At 32.5% G+C, this 24,343-nt stretch overlaps 3 protein-coding genes across 3 annotated transcripts; 1 reads left to right on the top strand and 2 right to left on the bottom strand.

Annotated features, from left to right (window-relative positions):
• Window positions 1–2,750: 2,750 nt before the first annotated feature.
• Window positions 2,751–4,298, top strand: LOC142539761 (dof zinc finger protein DOF5.7-like). The gene has a single exon (XM_075645441.1). The coding sequence runs from the start codon at window positions 3,092–3,094 to the stop codon at window positions 4,082–4,084; it is 993 nt and encodes a 330-aa protein (XP_075501556.1). The 5' UTR covers window positions 2,751–3,091; the 3' UTR covers window positions 4,085–4,298.
• A 2,893-nt stretch (window positions 4,299–7,191) lies between these two features.
• Window positions 7,192–12,764, bottom strand: LOC142539760 (metal transporter Nramp7.2-like). Its single transcript, XM_075645440.1, has 12 exons — window positions 12,586–12,764; window positions 12,361–12,401; window positions 12,196–12,274; window positions 9,618–9,722; window positions 9,388–9,497; window positions 8,977–9,158; window positions 8,814–8,883; window positions 8,539–8,712; window positions 8,302–8,406; window positions 8,101–8,232; window positions 7,741–7,836; window positions 7,192–7,649 (listed from the first exon to the last, which is right to left on the bottom strand). Exons 1-12 carry the CDS (start codon window positions 12,686–12,688, stop codon window positions 7,335–7,337), a joined length of 1,512 nt encoding a protein of 503 aa, XP_075501555.1. The 5' UTR covers window positions 12,689–12,764; the 3' UTR covers window positions 7,192–7,334.
• A 5,229-nt stretch (window positions 12,765–17,993) lies between these two features.
• LOC142538904 (AP2-like ethylene-responsive transcription factor AIL7) lies at window positions 17,994–21,820 on the bottom strand. The gene is made up of 10 exons (XM_075644194.1): window positions 21,481–21,820; window positions 21,123–21,337; window positions 20,468–20,873; window positions 20,264–20,346; window positions 19,634–19,642; window positions 19,454–19,542; window positions 19,101–19,174; window positions 18,965–19,015; window positions 18,804–18,880; window positions 17,994–18,718 (listed from the first exon to the last, which is right to left on the bottom strand). Exons 2-10 carry the CDS (start codon window positions 21,247–21,249, stop codon window positions 18,315–18,317), a joined length of 1,320 nt encoding a protein of 439 aa, XP_075500309.1. The 5' UTR covers window positions 21,250–21,337; window positions 21,481–21,820; the 3' UTR covers window positions 17,994–18,314.
• Window positions 21,821–24,343: the final 2,523 nt, after the last annotated feature.

The raw sequence follows: 24,343 nt of genomic DNA, 5'->3' as shown, positions 1-24,343 counted from the left end.
AAAGAAATAATCTCCCGTTCCCTGTGGATTCGACCCTACTCACCATTATACTCATTTTTATTTAAAAGAGTAGGAATTAATTTGGTGGTCAACGACAGCACACCAGATATATCTACCCGGGCTAATATCATATTATTCCAAAATTATACAAAATTTATATATAAATTTTTTAAAAAAATTGGGTCACCATGGCTAAAGCCCGGGTATACAAGAGTGTGCCTCCGCCCTTGGGAGTAACCCCATAGATGGTCCATCAAATGATCAACTGATCATCTCGTATAAAAAGTAGAAAACATCAGGAGATGTGTTTTCAACTACAACAGATGATCCAAATCAGTTTGCATTAGGTAGATTTTTAGGCCTAATTTCACAAGAATCATTTTAAGGAATGATGGCAATGGATCGGGCAGACTCGACATTCCATCTGTTTAAATTTTGAAAGACTCTTACATTTCCTAGCTTGTTTAAATCTAAACGGGTACCCACCCCGATCCATACCTGAAGTTTAAACGTGTTAACCCGTCGACCATATGATCAGACCTGTCACAAGTTCAATTCTTTTGACATCTTTAATTATTAACTAATAAATATACATCAAAAGCAATAAATCCATTAAAAGAAAGAAAGGTTATTAAAAAAAAAATGTGGTTGAATACTGGAAACTGAAAATGAAAAGGCAAGGCATGACAAAGAAGAGACTGACATAGATGGTAACCCTTGACCAACTTACCCACACAGTGTTTGTCGCCTCCAAGGACTTCACCGTGCAAAGTACGCCCAACTAATCAATTTGTTCCTGTCTCCTACTTCTGCATGCTACTTTTTATATACTCAGTAAATTAATTATGTGCTATCAATTATTTATTCAAAAACCAATATTTTCACCCAAAAAATAAAATTTTATTTGAGTAGATTTTGCTTTCTGATCTAGTAAAAGTTGTTTAATAGATTTATTATTTATATAGTCGATCGCTGATAATGATCATAAACTCGTAAAAAAAATTATCGTATTCGATTAGTATGCCGGTAAAAAAAAAATCACAAATTTAATATAATATAAATATATATTAAATTGTCTATAAAAATTGAAAAATATAGAATATAAAATAATATATTATTCACATCAAATAAAAAAGCTTCATTAAAATGAGAGGAGAGCATGCCTGACAAGTTACATTGATTCATGCATGCAAAATTAACCAACTCCGCCCCCGCGAATGACTACGAGGCAAGAAAATATGGCTCAGGTAAAATACGTATCCATGTTTTCTTAGACTTAAAAGATAAAATATCATATTTTTTTTACGATTTTTTCAAAATTTGTATTATATTTAAAGGCTTAATGGGTTTCACTGTGCGTAAAAATCTAAGTGGTAAAAAATGAATAAAAATAATTAATGTAGGGGACCTTTAATCACATGCGGATTTGTAATGCATCTATCTTATCCTGCATGCAAAAATAAAGAAAGAAGAAATTTTGCACCAAATTTGTTACCATTGTGGTCCTTCATTTCATTTGCAGGGTGGCTCTCATTAATTATTCTTCATTATTTACCCTTTCCCGTCCTTTTCATTTTCTCTCTTTGTCTTTCAAGGCCATCACCTAGTAAATTTATATATATTTAAATTTTTTTATTCAACTTTTCGATTATATATACAAAAAATGATTGATTTAATACATTTCATTTTTTTTTTCAATGATATAAATTTCACACACGAGAAATTGGGGTTATCTGAGAGATTAAGGAAATTTTATAAAAGTAATCATGTGAATGTGTTTGTTTTGGAGTTTAGTTCAAGTTTGGTATTATAAATCTAATAAGTTGAATTTTTCATTTCTATTTTTCATTGGCATATTAATGTGGTGTTAAACACGTCTGCTATGGGTGTGAACATAAACCAAACAAAACCGAATCGAACTAAAACCAGAAAACCAAATCAAACAGCTGGTGTTGATTGATTTTTCGTTGATCATGATTTAGATTGGTTTTAAAATAATCACGTACACTGAAAAAATTGATTTAGTTCAAAGTTTCAATTAAAAAATCTAAATTGAACCGAACCGAAAAAGAGTCCATTACAGCCAGCGAGCTAGTTTAAGAGTGCATAAATATATAATTTTTAATTATAAATATATTTTAAATGATATTTAGTTTATATTATATCATTATTAGTACGATAACTTTATATTGGATATTGATTTTATAAATTTTAGGATTACAATTATTTAATTGGACCCATTTTATAGGCCCAAAAATATGTCCAATTTAAGCTAAGCCACAAAGTTTTAACTTTTACTTTTAACATTAAACTAAACTTACAAATTTGTACTTTCATTTTTGATATTTTTTTTTATGAGAAATCTGTAAGGTCATTATCATAGTATTACATTGTTAGTAGTTTAATATTTGTATGCATATTGCTATTTTTCAATTTATAAAAGCTAGTTTAGAAAATTTAAATTATGTTTATAATCGAAATATTTTATTTGGAAAAAAAAAAATCAAAGTTGAAAATCGATAATTCAAACCAATCCAAAGCGGTTTAGGTTAGGTTTTTAATTATTAATGATTTGGTTTAGTTTGTCATTTTGTAAAACCGATAAAATCTTAGCAATATCCGACGTTATGTCACCTATGCGTAATATTTTTTATATAATATATTTTATGTATTATTATTAGACTCAACAAACTTTATGAGCCCCACTCACTCGATCTACATACATGACTTACATATAGATATACCTAGTTTCTGTTCTCTTGGATGATGCTCTCAGAGTTTCACACAAAACACCATCACAAAAATCAGAGCTACATCCAAGCTAACCTCCAAAAAATCCTATTTATATCTTTTTACTTCTTGAAGAAGATCACAAGACCCCGTCGATCTTTCAATCCCATGCATGAAATCAATTACCTCATCCGCATGTTTATCTTTGCCTCTGCCATAGGAAACTGGACAAGACCAAGCTAGAAACTAGCATAAATGCATCCACAACTCAATTTCCTTGTTTCTTCACCTGTTTTTTTGGAACAATTTTTACAATTATATATTTTCTACCGTCGTATGGTTTAAATATATAGTTGCTTCCATGATGTCGCATGATGATAAAATCCTCGCCGGAAAAGATGAGAGCCATGGATCCACCAGCCGGAGAAGTGCTGCCGCCAAGCCGCAAGAGGCGTCCGCGGCCGCCCTCAAGTGCCCAAGGTGCGATTCAACAAACACCAAGTTTTGTTACTACAATAACTACAACCTTACACAGCCAAGGCATTTCTGCAAGACATGTAGAAGGTACTGGACTAAAGGTGGTGCTTTACGCAACGTGCCGATTGGAGGAGGTTGCAGGAAGAACAAGAAAATCAAGTCCTTTCAAAGGATTCCTGGGGATCCGAAGGAGGAAAATGGGCCATCTGATATTGGAGGGTTCCGATTCTTTCAGGGTATTTCACCAGCCATGGATTTTCAGCTTGGAGGGCTGAATTTCCAGAGGCTCCAGCCTTCAAATACGACCCATCTATTCAACCAGTTTCCATCTTACGGAAATCTAGCTAACATTTGTGGCACAACTTCTCCAGGCCCACATCTTATCCTGGATCCTTCACCAACTTCCTCACCTCATTTGGGATTGATCAGTACTACTCAAGGTTTTCAAGAAATGGGATCTTCCAATCTCCGCAGCAATCTTGCATCTTCCATTGAGTCTTTGAGTTCTATAAACCAAGACCTTCACTTGAAGTTGCAGCAACAAAGATTATCCATGATGTACGTAGGAAATAATCAGAAAGAGAACAGTACAAATATTCCATCAGTATCAGATCATATTATCGAACCACTTGTTCAAAAACCCCAGCCCATTTTGTTTCAGAATCTAGATATTTCAAAGCAAGATTACTCGAATCCAATTGGGATTTCAAGGAAAGAGGGTGCAGATGAAAATTTATCTACTGAGTGGTTTTTTGAGAATTCTTATGCAATAATGACTCCAAATGCTCCAGCAACAAGTAGAAGCTATGCAAATGAGAACTGGAGTGGGAGTCAGGCATGGAGTTCTGACTTGAGTCACTACAATTCACTGCCGTAAATCAAGATCATATATACCATGACGTCATTTCCTGAATCATCGATCTGTTCTTAATTATTTTATTAGTTTGGCGAAGATGGAGACTAAGAGGGAAAGGGTTAGTTAACAACATGCAAGAGTAGTTTTTACAGGTTCTTGATTGCTATTTAGTTTTGTGCATTTGTGAAACGCTAGTTGATTAATTAATCAACTCTTTTTCATTATAATCAATTTTAATATTATGTAATCTTTTTATCAGAGTAGTTTCTTGAGTTTCTTGATATTACTTTTCAAATTAAATGAAGCAAACATCTTTAATAAAGTACAATAAATAGCCAAAATGATCATTCAACATCATAACAAAGTAATAGGCCATTTAATAGCGCAAATTACAAATCTTGTTTACTTTTATTTTGTTCCCTGTTTCACATAATTTTTCTGTCTGTATTTTTTTTCCCATTCTATTGCAAAATTGAACATTTCCCCTTCTCATTTCCTCTATCACTTTGGGATTCGTGATAGGTTTGGACCATTATTAATTAAGTGTATTAATGGCATATCTTTGAATTGTTTCATGTTGAGTCGTCAGTTTTCTGAACACTGCTCATTGTCTCAGTGTCTCTATCCGTCAGGCAACCAATCTCTGAATTGTATCACCTGTTAACACTAAATAATAATTTCTACATCATATAAAATCGTTTGACTATTGAGAAGATGCAATGAAAATATATGATCAAGGAAACTAATGATGTTATAACTCTAATCATTTGTAAAATTTGAGTCAAATATTAAATAAAACAAACTAAGATTTCGTCATCGCACCAAATAGTACCTAAATGTCAAACTGACTCATGCTTCGCAATTACGTATCGCCTTACGGCATACAGTCCTTGCATTAATATGCAAAAATGATTGTATCCATTACATATACCAGTGAATTTGTGGATTATACAGTTATATTAATTTTATTTAACTAAAAACACATGAATATACACGGACAAACAGTACATATATTTATATGAACACAAAGAAATATGAGATTTCACGCCTTAAACTTTGTTCAATTCGTTTAGTACACATATTGTCTAGAATATGATAAATTAGATATATTATTATTTCATGACTTGGGGGTACTGTCCGAAAAAGTGGTGACTTGAAAGAGTGTGTGGCATGAAGGCTGTCAAACTTAACGTTTGGCTGAATATAAAAGAGACATGAGAAGAGAGCAACAAGAGCAGCGTAGGGTTTGTCCTTTGGCATTGCAAGATTGTCACGTTTTAAGCTTTTGTGTTGGCCTTGGATTGTGAGCCTTAACCACTCCTCCCACTCTTTACATGCATGAACCCATAATTATTTTATTTTATAGTATACAATTGAGTTGAATGTGACACTTCTTTTAGCATTGAATTATGAAATAAATCCATGTAAAAATTTTAAATGGTTCCTATAATTGACCTATACAGATGAAAGTATGGTCATAGTGTAATAACATACTATTTTGTTTTACACATGCATATAGTCTAATAATACCATCATCAATATTTAATGGATATATATCATTTATTTGAATATATAGATTAATTAAAATATAATTTCGTATTTTTTTAAAAAAAATTAATGGGTTTTATATGGTAGGTGGATAGGAGAAGAAGACAGAGATGTGCGGTTCATGATTAACGTGAGTAACGGGAATTGAACCTAATTGCCGTTGGAATATTGTGAATGGGCTTCCAACTGTCGATTTATATCCTGCGAGAATTTCATGACCCCTCACAACTAACATGCCAAGTCATTGCTGCAACTCAAGAAACCGTGGCCCCGTAATTTTCTGCTTTTTTTATATAGGATATTGTAATATTTTATCTTTTAGTGGTGAAAATTCTAAATAATAATGCATGAGATTATAGGCCAAAATAATCATTACCCTTCAAATATTATAAATCATAATTAATAAATTATTCCTATATTAAGTCTCGGGGATTTTCCATCTGTTTTTATGCTTTCTCTTGAAAAACAAAACAAATAAATATTTATAAAGAGTTTTTGAAAAAATAATAATGAGATACCACAAAAACTACAACTTCAAAATTAAGAACTATATATATATATATATATATATCTGTGTGTGTGTGTGTGAGTTATTTCTCAAAATTTGAAATTAAAATAAGTCAATGTGATGGATGAAATAATGGGAAAGTTATGAAAATAAATTGAAATTACCAAATTGCATGACGAATCTAATTTTTTATTTATTGGTGTGGTTATTTTTTGAAGTTAATTTAAAAATACTAAAAGTAGTTACTACATCACCCTCAATTGCTTTATGAAACAGTAATAGATAAAAAAAATTATCAAAATAAGGTCAAAGAACAAATAAAACAGTTATAAAAAAATAGTAATAAGTTACACAAAACTTACATCACATCTCACAGATTAATTTTGTAATATGGATTTTCAACCCGACTCGATTCATGAAAAAATATTGTCCTTTTTTAAAATATAAATTGAGTCAACTCACCTAACATTATAAATTTATGATAATGTCTCTCACACTAGACTTATTCAATAAGTTATATTATTGAAATAATTAAAATAATAAATAAATTTAAGAGCTTATCTACTAATTGTTTCTCAGAAATCGGGCAAAAACTTGTGTGAGACGATCTCACGGGTCGTATTTTGTTAGACGGATCTCTTATTTGGGTCATCCATGAATAATTATTACTTTTTATGCTAAGAGTATTACTTTTTATTGTGAATGTCGGTAGGGTTGACTCGTCTCACAGATAAAGATTCGTGAGACGTCTCACATATAAAGATTCGTGAGACCGTCGCACAAGAGACCTACTCCAGAAATCGTGGGATATTAACTTTAAAAGTAACCTCAATTACGCCTCATAAATTTGCAGATAATGGCTGTTAGTAACAGCCGTTATTTTCTTCAATTCGTTTCGGTGGGCTTGGGCCTGAATTATGGATTTGGGCTGCCTTTTGAGCTAAGTCGTCAAATAAGGGTAAAAGCTGCTTCTTTTTAAGACAAATAAATCAATCAATTTTTGACTGTTCTTTCATGGTAACAATTCTTTCTATTTATATATTTTTTTACTTTCAAGCAAACACAGGATATTTATTTATGAAGGAAAAAAGGTTCATTTCTGATATATGCAGGAAAAAAAACATCGGAAATGGATGGACAATCCAATAGTTTTACTAAATAAATAGGTGATAGTTAAGACTTAAGAGACACTTGGTTACTTCACTTCTTTTAGCCTCATATTTCTTCCATTTGAACCTCAGTAATCTCAGTACTGATCCTCTGATTTCCATTATTCGACTCTCGTTCGGAGGATACTCCAGGACTCAAAATCGAATCCCGGGGATTTATGTTGGGTATTTCTTTCTTAAGTGTCAAGTATACTAAAAGGGCAATGTAAAGTATAGCCACTGGAATTATCAACATTCCGGCACCGACTGCTGCTGCCTTGGGCATCTGATGACTGGTAATCCATCCTATGACAGTTGAACCTAAGAAATACATGTTGATTGCGATTGAGCAGAACCCAAGAAGCCACAGGACAATATTTACCTGCAAGCGAAAACGTTTGTCGATTCATGAAGCTAGGCTAGCACACCCTGCCAACTAAGATTTGTCAAGATACATAAGATGAATAATTTACCATAATGGAATTCTTGTGCTCTCCCATCTTGGCCGCACTGCTTGTAAACTTGAGTAGCGGTACCAATGCAAATGGCAGTTCGAAGGATAATATCATCTAAATCAACAGAGAGAGGGGAAAAGAATGAATAAATGTCAATAAAATTTAACTTCTTAATTGATTGATAAGACCATATGAATAATAATGTGGGGATCGATGGATTTGAGTCATTTTCATTGTTCAAGTTTGCCACAAGACGAGGGACTGAATCTGAATCTCCATTTTCGAGTTCAAATTCAAGTCTTTCGTATTAAATCTTAATCTATCGACGAAAACATACACCGATTAAAGAATTAGGAGAGTAGCACAAGAATCATGTACCGAGGCGATGATGATCAATCTAGCTGCTCCAGAAGCACCACCAATGATACCGACCATCAAGCTTGGAAGGATGACAATACATCTTGTCACCAGGTTCCGTAACCAAAGCTCCATTTTCAAATCTAAAAATCCCTGCATAACTTAATTGTTATAGACTTGATTTGATTTACGAAATTATCTAGCTTGCTATCTAGGCTCCACCTGCATGATATATTGACCGGCATAAGTCCCCGTTACAGTCGAACTCTGGCCAGAGGCGAGCAAGGACACCGCGTACAGCTTCGAGCTCCACTTTCCGAGAGCGTTCTATGAATATATTTTCATTGATGGGTACGTAGACTCAGAGATATATACAACCAAGACAAAAAATAAAATTGAAACCGAATTGTTTTTTGAATTACGCGGGATACGACTGCTCTGTTCCGCTCATCTCCTGACCTTGAGTAGAAAAGAGGCGGAGTCGAGGGTGATATTGTTGCAATGGTTCTTGTTCTCCAAAGTGATGTTAGGATTGGAACAGACACTACCAGTCACAGAGATAACAGCCACATTGATGAGAAATGCAATGAACAAGGCTAGCCCACTTTCTAGTAAAAAGTACTTGCTTGCACTCTGCATCATGAAATTAATTCCATGCAATGAAAGTTCATCAACCATGAGTTACTTAATATATCTTTCATTATATATACGTCAAAGAATCAAGAATTTCTTGCCCTTATGCTATCCGATGTACGCGATATCTTTCTTGAGATCACCAACGCTGAATGAAGGAACAAATTATGCCTGCACACAGTTCATAATTTACCATAACTAGGTAGCTAGAATAAATCTACTGACCATGAAATTGATTAGTTATATGCATGGGTGAGAATATACGGCATAATGAGAGCTCCCAAAAGGGCAATGGCATCTCTTGTTGCACTAGAAGTTCTCAATTCGGGGATGAACATTCCTTTCATAATCTCTTTTGGATTAGGCTTCGCATATGCCATCACTGAACAGAAGCATCCTCCCACAACCAACACCAGTATTCCAATTGTAATTTCCAACTTTCTTATCTACCAAACTCAACCCATATTAATAATTAGTAGTCATCCTATATATATACATGGATCTTCTGTGAATCATGTTACAACTCGTCAGCTTTGATATTTTTTTGAACCGATGAAACTTAATTATACCTTAGGAAAATACTACATATGTGTGTGTGATTTAATATAGAGAGATTTCGAAATATATATATATTATATATATATATATATATATACGGGATATAATATTCCTTACGCCGTATCTTTGCAAGCCAAGAAGGAGAAGTGTATTAAGCCCAGCCAGTAGGATCCCAGACCAAATGGGTACACCCAGGAGAATGTTGAAAGCAAAGGCTGTACCTATCACTGGTTAAAACCCCCAAATTCCAGTTTTTAAAATTATTAGTATTAATATGAATATATAAAGCTGCATTTTTGCTGGAAAATCCGACAATTTTAATTTATTAAAATTTTAAAACGACAAACCTTGAGGTATGTCGGCTGCTATAACTGCAATTTCGGCCAATATCCAGAGGCAATATTTTATCGGATTCGGGTAGTCCGTTTTACAGTGTTCGGCCAGATGTTTTCCTGTTTACGACCAAAGCAAAAAATATTAATAAATCAAATATCGTTGGGTCTAAAAATATAATTAATCTTGATTTTGATTATAACAAAACTTGTTAGTGTGTTTCTAATATATTTATTCAAGTTTGCATTTGATAGATGTCAAGTTGGAAGTTTTGAGAAGATGAAACTTCGAATTTAGTAGTACTGGAAATCTGACGCAACTAATTTTTTTGAGTATATCTCATCACTCGTTGATCCAAATAACCAGCTGCCAAGACTGTTGAATCGCCAACTCAAATATCTACAAATCATAATGCAGATCGGCTCGACGAGTTCGGATGTTATCTAGGGAAACCGGTGGTTGCAAAATCCAGCTTAATGAAACGGGAACAACAACCACATTAATATGACCAATTCTGGCATTTTGGCTGTTTCCCCCAGCTAGGTTATCCAAAAATAATGATTCAATATAAAGAGCCAATACAAATAACTACAACTTTCGTGTTCGTCATTTTGCCTATAAATCGACGAATCAAGTGATACAATTAAGTAAAGTGACAAAGCAAGCTTGAAGTAGAGTTGGAACCATCTGAGGTGCATCCGGATCAGACCGGACTACACACCAATTGGATAACGACGCGAATATGACTGTTTTAATATCGAAAATTGTAAAAACATTTCCAAATGGTCATATTATTGTATCTAACGTCTGTATCATTTTTGGAGACCATAAATACAACACTTTGAAAATCAAACAAAGACTTTTGATGGAGATTAAAAACATGGACAAATTATAAAAGAAATATAAGCTAAAATGAAAGCAAGTCCAAGAATATGACGTGTAAGGAACAAGAAGAGATATGGGCTTTCAAAGATGAATCATCCACATCAATTCAAGTTTGTGTAACACTTTTATATGTTCAATAATAGAAGAAAACATCATTTGAAGATATACCACTCACACAAAAGAGGCATGTATTTCATAGAATAGTTGAGTGAGAGATTTTACAAAAATACATTACAATATATATCTTTTGTATTTGGTTGTAAGACTTGTCATCTCTAACGGAAGTTAAAAGTGTACTAATAGTTTTGATTAGGCAAGACATAATTCATAAGTCGAAGTAGGTTGTTAGAAAGATTTGTAAAATCAAAGTCTTCTAGTAAAATCCTTCCAAAAACAAAAAAAAGGAGGAATATAAAAAGATTTGACACTCGAACCTCCGTAAACAAACTTGTGTTGATTTAATTTATCGTATTTACTTCTTGTTGTTTTGATAAGCACTGTGAAGCATTTTGAATTCTATAAAATACAAAAATGTTGCATGCAAAACGTTTGATAAATTTTTTCAATCAAACTGTTTTTATTATTTCAACTTTCATTATTTTCAAATGATTTTCAAAATGTCATGTAAGTTTTTAGAGGGTTACGTTTAGTGTCTTTCGCTCAGTTCAGTCAGTCCATTGAGATTTATAATTAATTAATTACATTGACGACATTAATTGCCACATCTTGGTCTTATATATACAAAATTCATTTAGTTAATGTCATAGGATTTAGTACTGTGATTGCTTCTATTAAATTAATTATGAATAGTTCAATTTATTATTATTATTGTTGTTGTTATTATTTTAATAGAGTTGTACATTTTTTTTCTCTCGAAGGACAGTTCAATAATTTAAATAACAAATAATAGACTCGTACTATATTTTCATTAAAAATGGGTGGGTCTAGTATCAAGTGCGAAGAGACAAGACAAGGACATAAATCAACAAGACAAAAATGTTCAGATCCACGTATTTATTACCTTTATGCGATTGATCAATTAAAGTACTCTTCCTCGACAACTTTCTTTTTTATTTAAAAAAATATAAGATTAGAGTTACCAAACTTTTTTTTAAAAAAAATATCATTTATATATAAAATCATAAATAAATTTATTTTTATTTCATTTTAAAATCAACTTCTCATAGAATATATATTTATTTAAAAATTTTGAGTTGTTATAAAAAAATTCCAAAAAAATATATATTTATTTGATTATATTAATTATAAAATAATTTGTTAAAACAGACAACTTTTACAAACTCAACTATTTCAGAATCATCGTAATTACATATTCAAAAATACTGAATTCTCTTCTTTATGTTTTCAATTTTTATTCAGCTTGAGTTTACCCCGATCAGAGGTAGGAGCATTTAAAAAAAAAAAAACAAGAACTGAAAACGATAAAAGCGTAAAATTAAGTAATAGTATATTAAAAATAGCAGATGTTTTGTGACACAATGTCACGTATACCAGATGTTTTGTGACACAATGTCACGTATTTTTATTCTTGAGAAGAGTCAACTCTACTCATATATTTAGAATAAAAAGTAATATTTTCAACATAAAAATAATGCTTTTCATGGTTAATCCAAATAGAATATACATCTCACAAAATTGACTTATAGATCATCCCACAAAAATTCATGTTTATCAAGAATGAATGACCTGTAGCCACCCCAAGTTTTGCAGAACGAGATTGAATGATGAGCGCGAAGCTGAGCCCGGCAAACACAATCCATAGCAACTGTACAAAAAAATATAAGCTTAATACATATTCGCCAATTGAAGTTCAAAAAATTAAAAACCATGAGATCGAGGAATATATATGACTTCATATTTGTGGTCTGCCCCGGCTTGTAAATCTGTTTCCACTGCAAATCAAAATAATTAGAGTTCACATGCAATAAAGTACAAAAATTACTCGAAACGAGACTTTAAGTACTGTTGCATGAAAGAAGAAACCAAAACAGTTTAGTCTATATATATATATATATATATATATATATTATGTGTGAATTGATCAGATTTAAGGACGGGAGGAGGTATTTTACTTACAGTTTCCAGGATCAAGATAGGCGACAGAGACTAAGAATCCAGGGCCGATGAACCCAAGTGTCTTCTTCCATTGAGGGGTGTCTTGGATTTGCACCAATGTCATGCCCTTTAGCTTCGAGAGAGCCTGATCAGAAGTGGATCGATATATTGGAAATTTATTACATACTCTAGGATCGAGTCACATCTATTTATGCTTTTTTTAAGGAAGATGAATGTAAAAATTTTGTCAGTCGTCAGTCGGGGTTAAAATTTATTTCACTATGTAATATTGATTTAAATTTAAAATAAAGACAAGGAAAATTAAATTTAATATATATATATATATCGGCCCCACGAAATTTGCTTCTCCATATATATATATATTTAATGAAAATGATATTCATTAATAATATAAAAAATAGTTATACAAGTACACTGGATATCTCCGGAATATAGAACAACTCACATATCAAACAACTAAAACGAAATCATAGATACATCAATTGAACTAGGAAATCAACTTAAAATGAATATCTTGATATTCTTAATTGTTAAATCGACATCTGGCTTCTCATTTTCGAACACGACTCTATTTCTTACGTTCCACACCTGGTAAATCGTAGCTGCAAAGGCCGAGAAGCGCATCTTAGTTAGCATGGAATTCCCTGGGTACACTCCTCTAAACGCTCGTAGAACCGCAGCTTTGGGGCTCATTAGTTTCTTCATTCCAAGCCAATGTTTAATTCCCACCCAAACCATCTATGTAACCGGACAGAAGAAGACTATGTATGCTAAATTTTCGGCTACACCATTTTGTGGGCCATCACTTACTTCGTGAGCAAACGTCAGAAACGTCGTCGAGAGTTACCTTATTACGTGCCTTGATCTAATTTATTACAAATCACATAAATAATAAAGATTAAGCCCAATATCCCAATGTCATTTCATAGGTGGGGTAAATAAATAGTGAAATTGGGGTATAATCCATCGAAAACTTTAATTATTAATTGTAATAATTTTAATTTTAAGATATATAACAATCCCGGCTTAATTTCTAGAATGATTTATTTAATATATTGAATTGCATTCACAGGAAAAAGAAAAATGATATATGTTGATCTAATTATTTGTAAAATATTTAATTCAGAAATAGCTAATATCAACCACATTAATTTGAGAAAGATAATCAGACATTAATCATAATTAGCCACTTTATCTTATAACTTTTTCAGTTATCTTTCGCACCCAACTCAACTTAAGGGTACGTAAAATTTTCATTTATAAGGTATGTGTTTTTTTTAAAAAAAAAAAAATTGACTGAAAAATAATTAACATTGATGATTGTTCCAATCAGGGAGGGAGTGGGTAGCTATGTTTTCTTCCTTCTTGAAATTAATGAATTTTATATATATTAATCATGGAGTGGGTAGCTATGTTTTCTTCCTTCTTGAAATTAATGAATTTTACGTCAATTATAGGTCAGAGTGAAAGTAGAGTATATAGTCATATTTTGATGCATGAAACGTGAAATGACCAGTAGTAGTATGATCACTTTAAAGGGAATTTTATGGAAACTAATATATTATTCAATAAATTTCATATGAAGTTTGTATAACTTGTACTAGAACTATAAATGAATCGAGTCTGTTCATGAATTTTTTGAGTCAACTCGATAAATATTTTATTTTTATTCGAATTTATTGAATTCGAGCCGAAATTAAACTTTTTTTGAACCGAAATAAGTGTCGGAATATTTTCACAAGACATCACAAATGCACAAATTATCGAGTATTAATCGGTCACCTGAACCCACCTCGCTCCCATTCGGTGGTCGTCTAAGGCTGAGCAAGATATGGGTAAGATATGTCGACCGGTTTTAATTCTGTCTTGTTTATATCCTCCATTAATGATGTATATCCCACGGCAATTTAGTTCTGATCCACGATCTGTCAAAAACATTTTGGACGATATAATGAATGAACTGTATCCAACAAGAAAACTGCACCGTGATGCTACATTTCATGTGTGAAAGAAATCATTTAATTAGTCCGTATATAATATCTTAATTATTATATACGAATTGTCTATTAATTTTGCTTTTTTAAAATGAACTGTATTTGGATTGACAAGAATATAATCAATCAATTTTTTAAAAAATAATTTTTTTTTAAAAAAAAACTGATATTTGGAATTTTTTTTTTACAAAAAGTTAGCATTAGTTAATTCGTTTTATTTATTCATATTGATTTTCGAGATATATCAAACAAATGTCTCAAAATTTGTCAAAATACATATATTTATTTTTTATATAGATTTTGTTTAAGTGCTGGTCTATTTGTTAGGGCTAATGACTAACTTTCACCATGCAATAATGTATTTCGGTTCAAATGTGTCAAACACATGTCATGTCACAAAATTATTTGTGATTGTGGATTTAGACGAAATTACTGAATTTTTAAAAAAGTATTTCTCATTAATTTTATTAAATGTGATTTAAAAATATTTTTTTATCACATGTTAAAAAATAATAATATATAGCTTTTCGAAAGTTAAAGAATTAAATATGTATTAAGGTTGGTGGTCGACATCAATACACTAAACATGATAAGCATCATGTTATTGCATTAGGCTAACACAATATAAATTTTGATATATGAGAGTGATTATTAGCCAAAAAAATTAATCGACATGCGTTGTATTTAAGAAAGTTTTTTAAAATTAGCGAAAAATAGTTTTTATAATTATATTAATTTTTTTCAATTTAAATATCTATTCATTTTTCACTAATTTTTAATAATATCATCCAGTGCATAGCACAGCTTAAATACTCTAGTTGAATATAATGAGAATGAAAATAGATACATTTATTGCACGTAACTGCCTAGTCATTTTCCCAATTAAGTGCTCAATAAACCATTATATATATATATATATATATATATATATATATAAACACACACATCCCACTCGCAATCCCCATCTTATAAGTTATAGAGACATCTCTAGAGACCCATTCTATGAGAGCTATTGCACAGGCTACTGGACAAGGATGTTAGAGCTTCCATTATATCATGATAAGGGCATTCCTGGATTGTGGCCATGTACCTCACGTATCAATCCATAATGGTCAGTTTAGAACAGTAGTACTAGTTAAATAGTTAATATACTACTCTTGAGGTTCCAGATCGAACAAGGATCGAAAAACAATCGAACAAAGGCGATTTCGAATATCATATAAGGAAAGCTGAAATGGAGTGAGCTTTCGCGGCTATTGAGAAATACAAAACAAGTCCTAATGGAGCTCATATATATATAAACTCGATTTTGACAGAAGATCAAATTTTAAAATAAATCAATATAAATAACAAAAATTGTAATTTTTTCAAATAATTACTTTTTTTGTAAGCAGCTGTGTAGTGAACTACTGTATTATTATTTAAAAGATAACTGATACTGTAATTTTTAAATTAATCAGACAATAGGGGACATTATTTGATATTTACATTTATTACCGACATTTATTTTATTTCTTTGTCCGGACATCATTAATGCAAATTTTTTTCCCATAAAACTAAGAAAACAAAACAAAACCAAATCAAACCAAACCAAAAAAAACCATAATGTTTATGGGAAACTCTAGGGATGATAATTTTTTTCACGGGTTTAGAGCTCCGCGGGGAAAACCCAAAACGGGGATGGAGATCTCCGATTTTTTCAGATTCGGGTTCGGGTTCAGATATTTTTTTTAAATCTCCGATGTAGTTCGGGACGGGTATGTGATTATTATCCTCATCCCCGAACCCGTCCCGAAAATAATATCAATAATAAAATAATAATATTATTAGTATTAATAATATTATTTTTAAAAATATTAATAATATTATTATTATTAATATTAATATTATAAATAATAATAATAGATAATAATAAGTTTTGGTTTGAGAAAATTTCCGAATCCGTCATCGTCTTATCATATTAATATTTTTGAAACGGAGATGAGGGCGGGTGTTCCCCGAAGTTTCGGGTTTGGGGCTTCCCGGAACCTGAAAAAGCGGAGATCGGGGCGGGTATGAGTGTGGGGATGGAATTTGGAGACTAGGATGGGGACGGCAAACCCGCTCCCGTCTTGTCCCGTCTCGTCCCATTGCATCCCTAGGAAACATTTTACTATATTAATCAACTACGGTAAAAAATATTTTGATAAAAAAAAAGATTAGTTTTATATCAGTTGATGTCAGATTTCGTAAATCATCGGAAGTACTGAGTAATTCATTGCGATAAAGTCTAAATTTGTTTGGTATAGAAAATATTATTTATTTACTAAAATCTTAATTTCGTGATCTTAAGTTAGACCAAACAAATAAATGGAAAGATAGGTTTTAAATTCAAACAAACTGACAATTACATGCTATTTTTAAGGTAATGTAGGAAAGGATTCAAACAATTCATCAAGGAATTACAAGATCATATTGTAATGCAACTTATGCTTATCATGCACATCCCTTGCTTCTGTGATTCTCGAGGAACTAAATAAATTTCTCCAGATAAACAGAATTTTGTTCTTTATCCCTGAATAATCCACTTACTTTTCTCGCATTGTCCTTTAACATCTCCCCTTCATTTTCAACCATCTTCGTATTTTATGTCTGATGTGGCTTCTGCGGTCTCGTGAAGTTGAGAAATTTTGGGCAGTGGAATTTTGATAAATGTAATTGAAGAAGCTAGATCTGGTGGCAATTCTGGTAGTCGATCGATGTTCCTTGGAGTGAAAATAATTGAGATTTGGCGGCCTTTTCTTGCGAGAGTTCAAGGTATGGAATCATGTGTCCGAAAGCTAGCCACGGGAACATAACTATGTGCAGATTTCTCTGTTTCGCCATGAGTAAAGATCAGGAGAAGAAATGGCGATTGATGAATGTGAATTTGCTTTCAGAAGTAGCTAGAGACCTGTGCGAGCTTGATGAATATTTGCTCTCTGAATAGTTAATTTATATAGTAATATAATGTAAGTCATGAGATCAGAAAACATAATAAAAGCTCCCTTTCTCCAGTTTCTTGTCAAAATATTTGGTTTCTGTACAACATGATTTCATTCTCCAGATCAAACGGCCCCCATGCATTTGGGGTTTTCGGACTTCAGTTACTTTCGAAAATATAACTGATTTTGGAAATACATTAATTCTAAAAATATGAGGGTGACAAAATCTACACCTGTGTAAGAATTTTGCAAGTGGAAATATGGAGTTACACTCACACAACGATTCCCAAAGCACTGATAATTGTGGCTTCCATAGTTTTGACAGAGAATAAAGAATACTACTGCAATTGATAATTATTATTATATAGATTATTATCTTTTAGTCTTCTTTTTCATATACGGAGGATCGAGATATGTTATTCGACCATTAAATAGAAAAAAATATCCTTCAAATAAAATGCTCATGCATGATACAACAACTTGCAGAAACGTTATATTTATTACTCGAGGAGCAGCTCCTGGAAATGGAAAACGGATTGAAAATTAATCCAATACCCTGAAACTGCTCCAGCATCGTTGCTCAGCATTGAAAATGGCTTACTTTACAGTGTTCCGGCCTCGACCTAACCTGTAACTACTAAAAACTAATCCCAGACCTTATCGGGTCAGACGAAGCGTCAATTAACGATGAATTGCACGAAGTAAAACTATGGTTAAACATCAGGAGAAGACTGGTACCACCTAATCTACCTAGTCAACTAGCAATGTCTTGTTAATTGGATTGATTTGGCCAAATGAACAACTCTGGCACCATGGAAGAGGCTGAAGCATCGGCCACAAGGGGATTGCTAGTATGGATGTGGTGGAAGAGGCTGTGATGATAAAATGGTACAGAGAGGTCGAATGGCACGCTATAGGGGATGTTGGAAACTGGTTGAAATGTGGAAAAATCAATGCTGCTGCTGCATGGAGGTTGAAGGATGTTACTATAAGGTATCTTTTCTTGGGGTACTTGAAGAGATGGTTGTACCCGTTTCAATGTTCCTCCAATGGGTAGGGAGTTTCTATTTATTGCTTCAACATTGTAACGATTCATCTCGAAATTGGTTACCGCGTTTACTCCTCGAAACTTTATTGCAGCTATGTCATATGCTTCTGCTGCTTCCTCCTCAGTTGCTGCCAAATTATAAACAAAATTCCATTTAACTTTATTCTCAGATTTAATAGATTAAAGTTTCAAGCATGTTGAAAGTTGGCGTACCAAATGTTCCGAGATACAAATCTTTATTCCCAGCAACTCGACCGATCCTCGCCTGCCAACGACCTTGTTGATGATGCCTGCAAGTTCAAGTTAAAGATGACAAAATGAATAGGATAATGCGAGAAATTAACTAGTTTATGATAAGACTCGAGAGTTCAAACCTTGTAACACCCCTGTAGATCGATGCTCCCCTTGAGAAACCACTACTCTTCCTAAGGATAAAAGTCACTCATAAATAATAACCTCAACCAAATCAACAATAAGTATTTTGTTCGAAACGAATTAAGATGTACAAACCTTCGAATCGAGGCAATAAACTCTTGTTTAGTCGAGTGCTTCATCTCCTCCAATTCTTTAGTATAATGGGATATCTAAAACGAGAATTTTCTGTAAGACTTGGAAGATCATGCATTGGTTTAAACAATTGTGAACAATAAGTTGAAGATCAAGGATTTATAGTCCATTATTGTAGATTATACATAAATTTATACCCATTCAGTTTAAATTCTTCCATTTATAAATTTAATGCGTTTCAGATAGACCAAATATTGGCATGATCTAAAATCCAAATTTCAAATGTTTTTGTAAATCTCGCAATCCAAACGCATCTATAAATTGTGACTCGTGATAAAGAGAACAAAGATCTTTACCGGGAAATTGGTGGTGGCATTATGACCCCAATATTTTAGAGCCGCCAAATCGTACGCTCTTGCCGCCTTCTCTTCCTTGTCGTAGCCACCTGCACAAAAAAAAAAATATCGATGCAAATGAGACGAGAATTTATAAATACTTACATGCACAGGAAAAATGTAGCAAACAAAGCAACTTACCCAAGTACACTGCCAGTCATAATCCACAGTTTCGTAACATCCAGGAATAAATATCCAAATTCATGCAAAAGAATGAAGCTATCATTAGTACAGCACGCCACCAAAGGAAGAGCTCAAGATCATATACAGATTAACTAAACAAGTGCATATAGTAAACACAAGCACTAGCTAGTATGGGTGCAAACAAAAACATTCAGATAAAACTAAGATAGCTTTGAATTATTGACATGATATCCAATGATAACGTGGCCAACCCGACAAGAGTCCTTTGACTAGGCTGGGTGGGGGGACATATGTTGCAACCAAGGGACAATAATTTCAATTACACCAGACCCATGCATATATATACTAATATAACACTTAATACATAAACAAATTGGCGGCGCATCCGATTGAATGAAATAAAAGTACAAATTGTACATCAATATTCCACTCAATCATCAATGTAAAAAGTTTGATTGAAATTAAAGTTGTTAGTAGAAAAACACGTACATCCCTTTGACCCCATTAATGTTCTAATTTGAATCCATGCAAACCAAGGTAAGTATTAATATACTAATTTTCTATATTTTTTTAATTTCACACGATAAGTAAAAATTTTCAAGACCGATGGCCCCATTTTTGAGTTACCTTGACGTCCTTTTCTAGCTTGGCCCTCCCTTCTACAGCTATTGTCCCATAGATGGGCTTCATATCTTCCCGTCCATCTGTGTCTGCAACAACACGTCGATAGTGTAAATAAACTAACTTGAAAATTTTAAAAATACTAACATTTTTCTCGTAAACATAAATGTTACTTGTGCTTTTGAATAATTTAACCTGTAAAGTACGTACCGGGTAACGCCTCGGTAAATCGAAGTTCTTTGACCAAAAGTTTCAGCAATTTTTTTGCAGCTTTCAGATTCAGCACAAACGATAGCTTTGTTATTGCTATTTTTACCACCATTACTAACTCCAAACGACGACTCATCAGCTTCCGAGCCCGAATTGGCAGAAAATGCTTCGAACTCAGTAATAGCCTTGAGATCTTGTTGGTCTCCGTGGCCGACATATGCGGCGCCGCAGCCGGTTTGATGGTTGTGGTAGATATGAGTCAAGGCTGAATCTTGAGTTTCTGTCGAGTCGCCGCCGAAGAAATCCTCGAGCTTTGGCGGCGCTTGCGTTGATGAATCCATGAAGTTGCCAGAGTAATGGTTTTCTGCTTCGGGGTACATGGTCTGAGATCTTTGGCTTGGCCACCCTGTAATAAAATTTTTCATAAAAAAAAGAAGAAAAGAACGAAGTGCATAAAAGTCTTGAAAGAAATGTTTTTATTAAGTTCTAGCTACTTTTGCTTTCAAACCAAATGTTGCAGCAACTGATAGTATAAGTTCAAATGTTTGGCATATTTTCTTGTCTTTTCTTGCTTTATTCAAACTTGGTTCGCAAAGAAAATAAATCTTGAGAAAACTGAAAACTGGTTTAACAATATATAAAGAAATGTGCTTACCATTAACTGCGTAAAAATTATCAGCAAAGCCGTAGTAGTTGTGAGAATGATCAGTAGAAGAAGACTGCAGCATTTGATCCACGGGAGACTGTAGTGAGAATGATAGCCAGTTACTTTCTGGTGCCATTTTACCCAATTCTTCTTCAAGTTTCTTACTTTTTACCAAGATTCACGAGTAAATATACAAATCTCCACTCCGACTTTTCGATTTACTCCTACAAAACCACTCGAAATGAACGAGAATCGTCAAGCTTAAAGAACATGCTTGAAGTGTAAATAAATTGAAGACAGAGAAATTAATGAACACTTTTAGTTTTTAGATAGATAGATATATTCAGATTCAGATAGATAGATATACCTTTATTATTGATTGATGATTGATTAATGATCAGAAAAATGTAAAGAAAAGGTGCATGGCATACTTGGAAGATGAAGTCATACATATATCTTTCTAACTTCTTTTCTAAAATCGCAGCTTAAAGAAAAAGAAATTAACCCAGATGGGATGTTCACTACTCATTCCACAAATTATATAACTCTTAAACAGGAAAGAAAGACTTTATATAAAAAAAAGAGTAAAAAAAAGCGCATGCAAAGGTGAAAGAAGCAAGGAAATTTGGCAAAGAAACAGGAAGCAAACGCAAAACTTAAAAAGGGAGAAAAGGGTGTGGGGACATGTGGAGGAATACAATGGGAGAAAGGGGCGGTACCCTCCGCCATTCCGCGTAAAACCAGAGAGTAGATCCATTGCTTTATTATAATCTATAATTAATGTTATATATTATAATGAAGAAAATTTTGAAATAATAAATCATTAATTAAAATTAAAAAGTGAAGAACTTGAGTGACTTTTTGAGTTTGGTTCTGCGGGAGCAAATTTTGGCCGGTCAGCATGGTCGCGAAAGATGCGGCCTGCTGCTCTTTTTCTTGGAACAAGATTTTACATCTTTTACCTGTTTTCGTTTTAGGGTTTGGGTTTTGTTTCCACTTTTAAGCCAGATATATTATTTTATTATTACATGCTTATCTATTTTGATAAACCATATTGGAGTTTTGGACATAGCAAATACGTTACTATACATATGTATATAAATAATTCACATATTTAAAAATATGCATTTAATAACCAAAAAACATTTAACTTGTTAGACAAAAGATCTTTTTTGTTTAATCAATAATACATCTATAGCTTGTATAAAATAAATATAGATTAAGAATTTTATTTTATTGTTAATAATATGAAATTAGTTAGTCTAGTGTCGTTTTATAGGTTACCATATATTATTTTAGGTAAAAACTTGTGTGAGACCGTCTCACGAGTCGTATTTTGTGAGAAAAATCTCTTATTTGGGTCATCCATGAAAAAATATTACTTTTTATGCTAAGAGTATTACTTTTTATTGTGAATATCGGTAGAGTTGACCCGTCTCACTGATAAAGATTCGTGAGACCGTCTCAGAAGAGATCTATTCATTATTTTGCATATTATACATTTAAACTTCGAGTGAATTGAAAACTAATTTCAAGTGTTAAAAAGTAAAAAACTTTTATATATACAAGGGCATTTAATACGCATGCATGCATTAACTTGGTTATACAAAATATTATTTAAATTAATGAGTATGTTAATTAATTCATTTAACACGGTGTGAGATTGTGGCATTTGAATTGTTACTGCTGTTCTTAATTAATTATTAATTAATTAAGAAAATGAATAACTTTGGTCGACGGAGCTAAAAAATAAATATTGAGAGGCAAAAAATGTTTTAAAAATTGTAGGGGAGTAAAAACACATATTAAGAAAGAAGGTGAAAAAACAATAATTTAACACTTTTAAATCAAGGACAAAAACTTGAGTGAGACGGTTCTCACGGGTCTTATTTTGTGAGACAGATCTTTTATTTGAGTCATCAATGAAAAATATATTTTTTATGCTAAAAGTATTATTTTTATTGTAAATATCGGTAGGATTGACACGTCTCACAGATAAATATTCGTGAGACGTCTCACACGACATCTATTCTTTAATCAGTGAAATATAATTAAAAAATTGAGGACGATCGCAACCCCGCTTCTTGCTCCGTCTCTGGTCACATCACGTCAAATCACAATACAAAAAACGAATGACTTTTATTCTAATTAATCATAAATGAAACACATAAAAAAACCAACTTTTTTATTAAAAAAAATACGCATGAAACTAATCATAAATGTTTTTTACTATACTCAAATTACATGCATGGATGAGCAATAAATATCTTTTGAAAATAAAGATTAAGAAAGACAAGATAATTGGTGGTGGCTGGCACCCCGTGAGAGAATGAAATTCTTGGAAGTATGCAACGTTGACGAAGCAAAATGTGCGGGTGATGCACGCCAAAATTTGTGTGTGTTATTTTAGTTGTCCTAAAACAATTCCCTCCCCAAAATGACGAGAAAAATTAGCAATTTCCGCAAAGTTCTGATCTTAAAATTATATTTGTGAGCAGAAATAAAGATTTAAATCTTGATTTCTCATTATTTTCCTAAGTATTCATTTGTTTTCAAAAAACTATATTTAAGCTTGAACGATAATCAATTGGAACAAAAGATTGAACTGAATAATCATCAACACTCCATTGGGGTTCAAAATGTCCTTATTACATGTTTATTTCACTTGCACCATATATATTTTGAAATAAGACTTTTATCTTTGAGTAAGTCTCTTGTGGGACGATCTCACGAATTTTTGTCTGTGAGACGGGTCAACCCTACCGATATTCACAATAAAAAGTAACACTCTTAGCATAAAAATTAATATTTTTTTTATTAATGAACCAAATAAGAGATGTGTCTCATAAAATGTGACACATGAGACCGTCTTACACAAATTTTTGCTTTTATGTGAACGCTGATGAGGTGACACTCACCTATTAGTTATACAACTTCATCGGTGCTCACATAAGTATGCGCAGTGTGTATCTAGTATATCAAAACTATATGTGTGTGTGTGTGTGTATATAAATGTTATAAAGTTAGATGATCATCCAAAAAGACGACTATCAACTATCAAAATTTTCAACGTAAATAAGTGTGCATGCATAAAATAGAGCCTCTACCCTTTACTATCTTATATTTTCCTTTTATGATCATAACTTTATACAAGTTAGCTAACCAACAAAACCCTCTTTCACTATCAATATTAGACATTGGGGCATTATAAATCAAATTAATTCCATTGA

The sequence above is a fragment of the Primulina tabacum genome, chromosome 3 (genome assembly GCF_025594145.1).
Source record: "Primulina tabacum isolate GXHZ01 chromosome 3, ASM2559414v2, whole genome shotgun sequence".
Lineage (NCBI taxonomy): Eukaryota > Viridiplantae > Streptophyta > Magnoliopsida > Lamiales > Gesneriaceae > Primulina > Primulina tabacum.
This window is presented reverse-complemented; position numbering and strand designations above follow the sequence as displayed.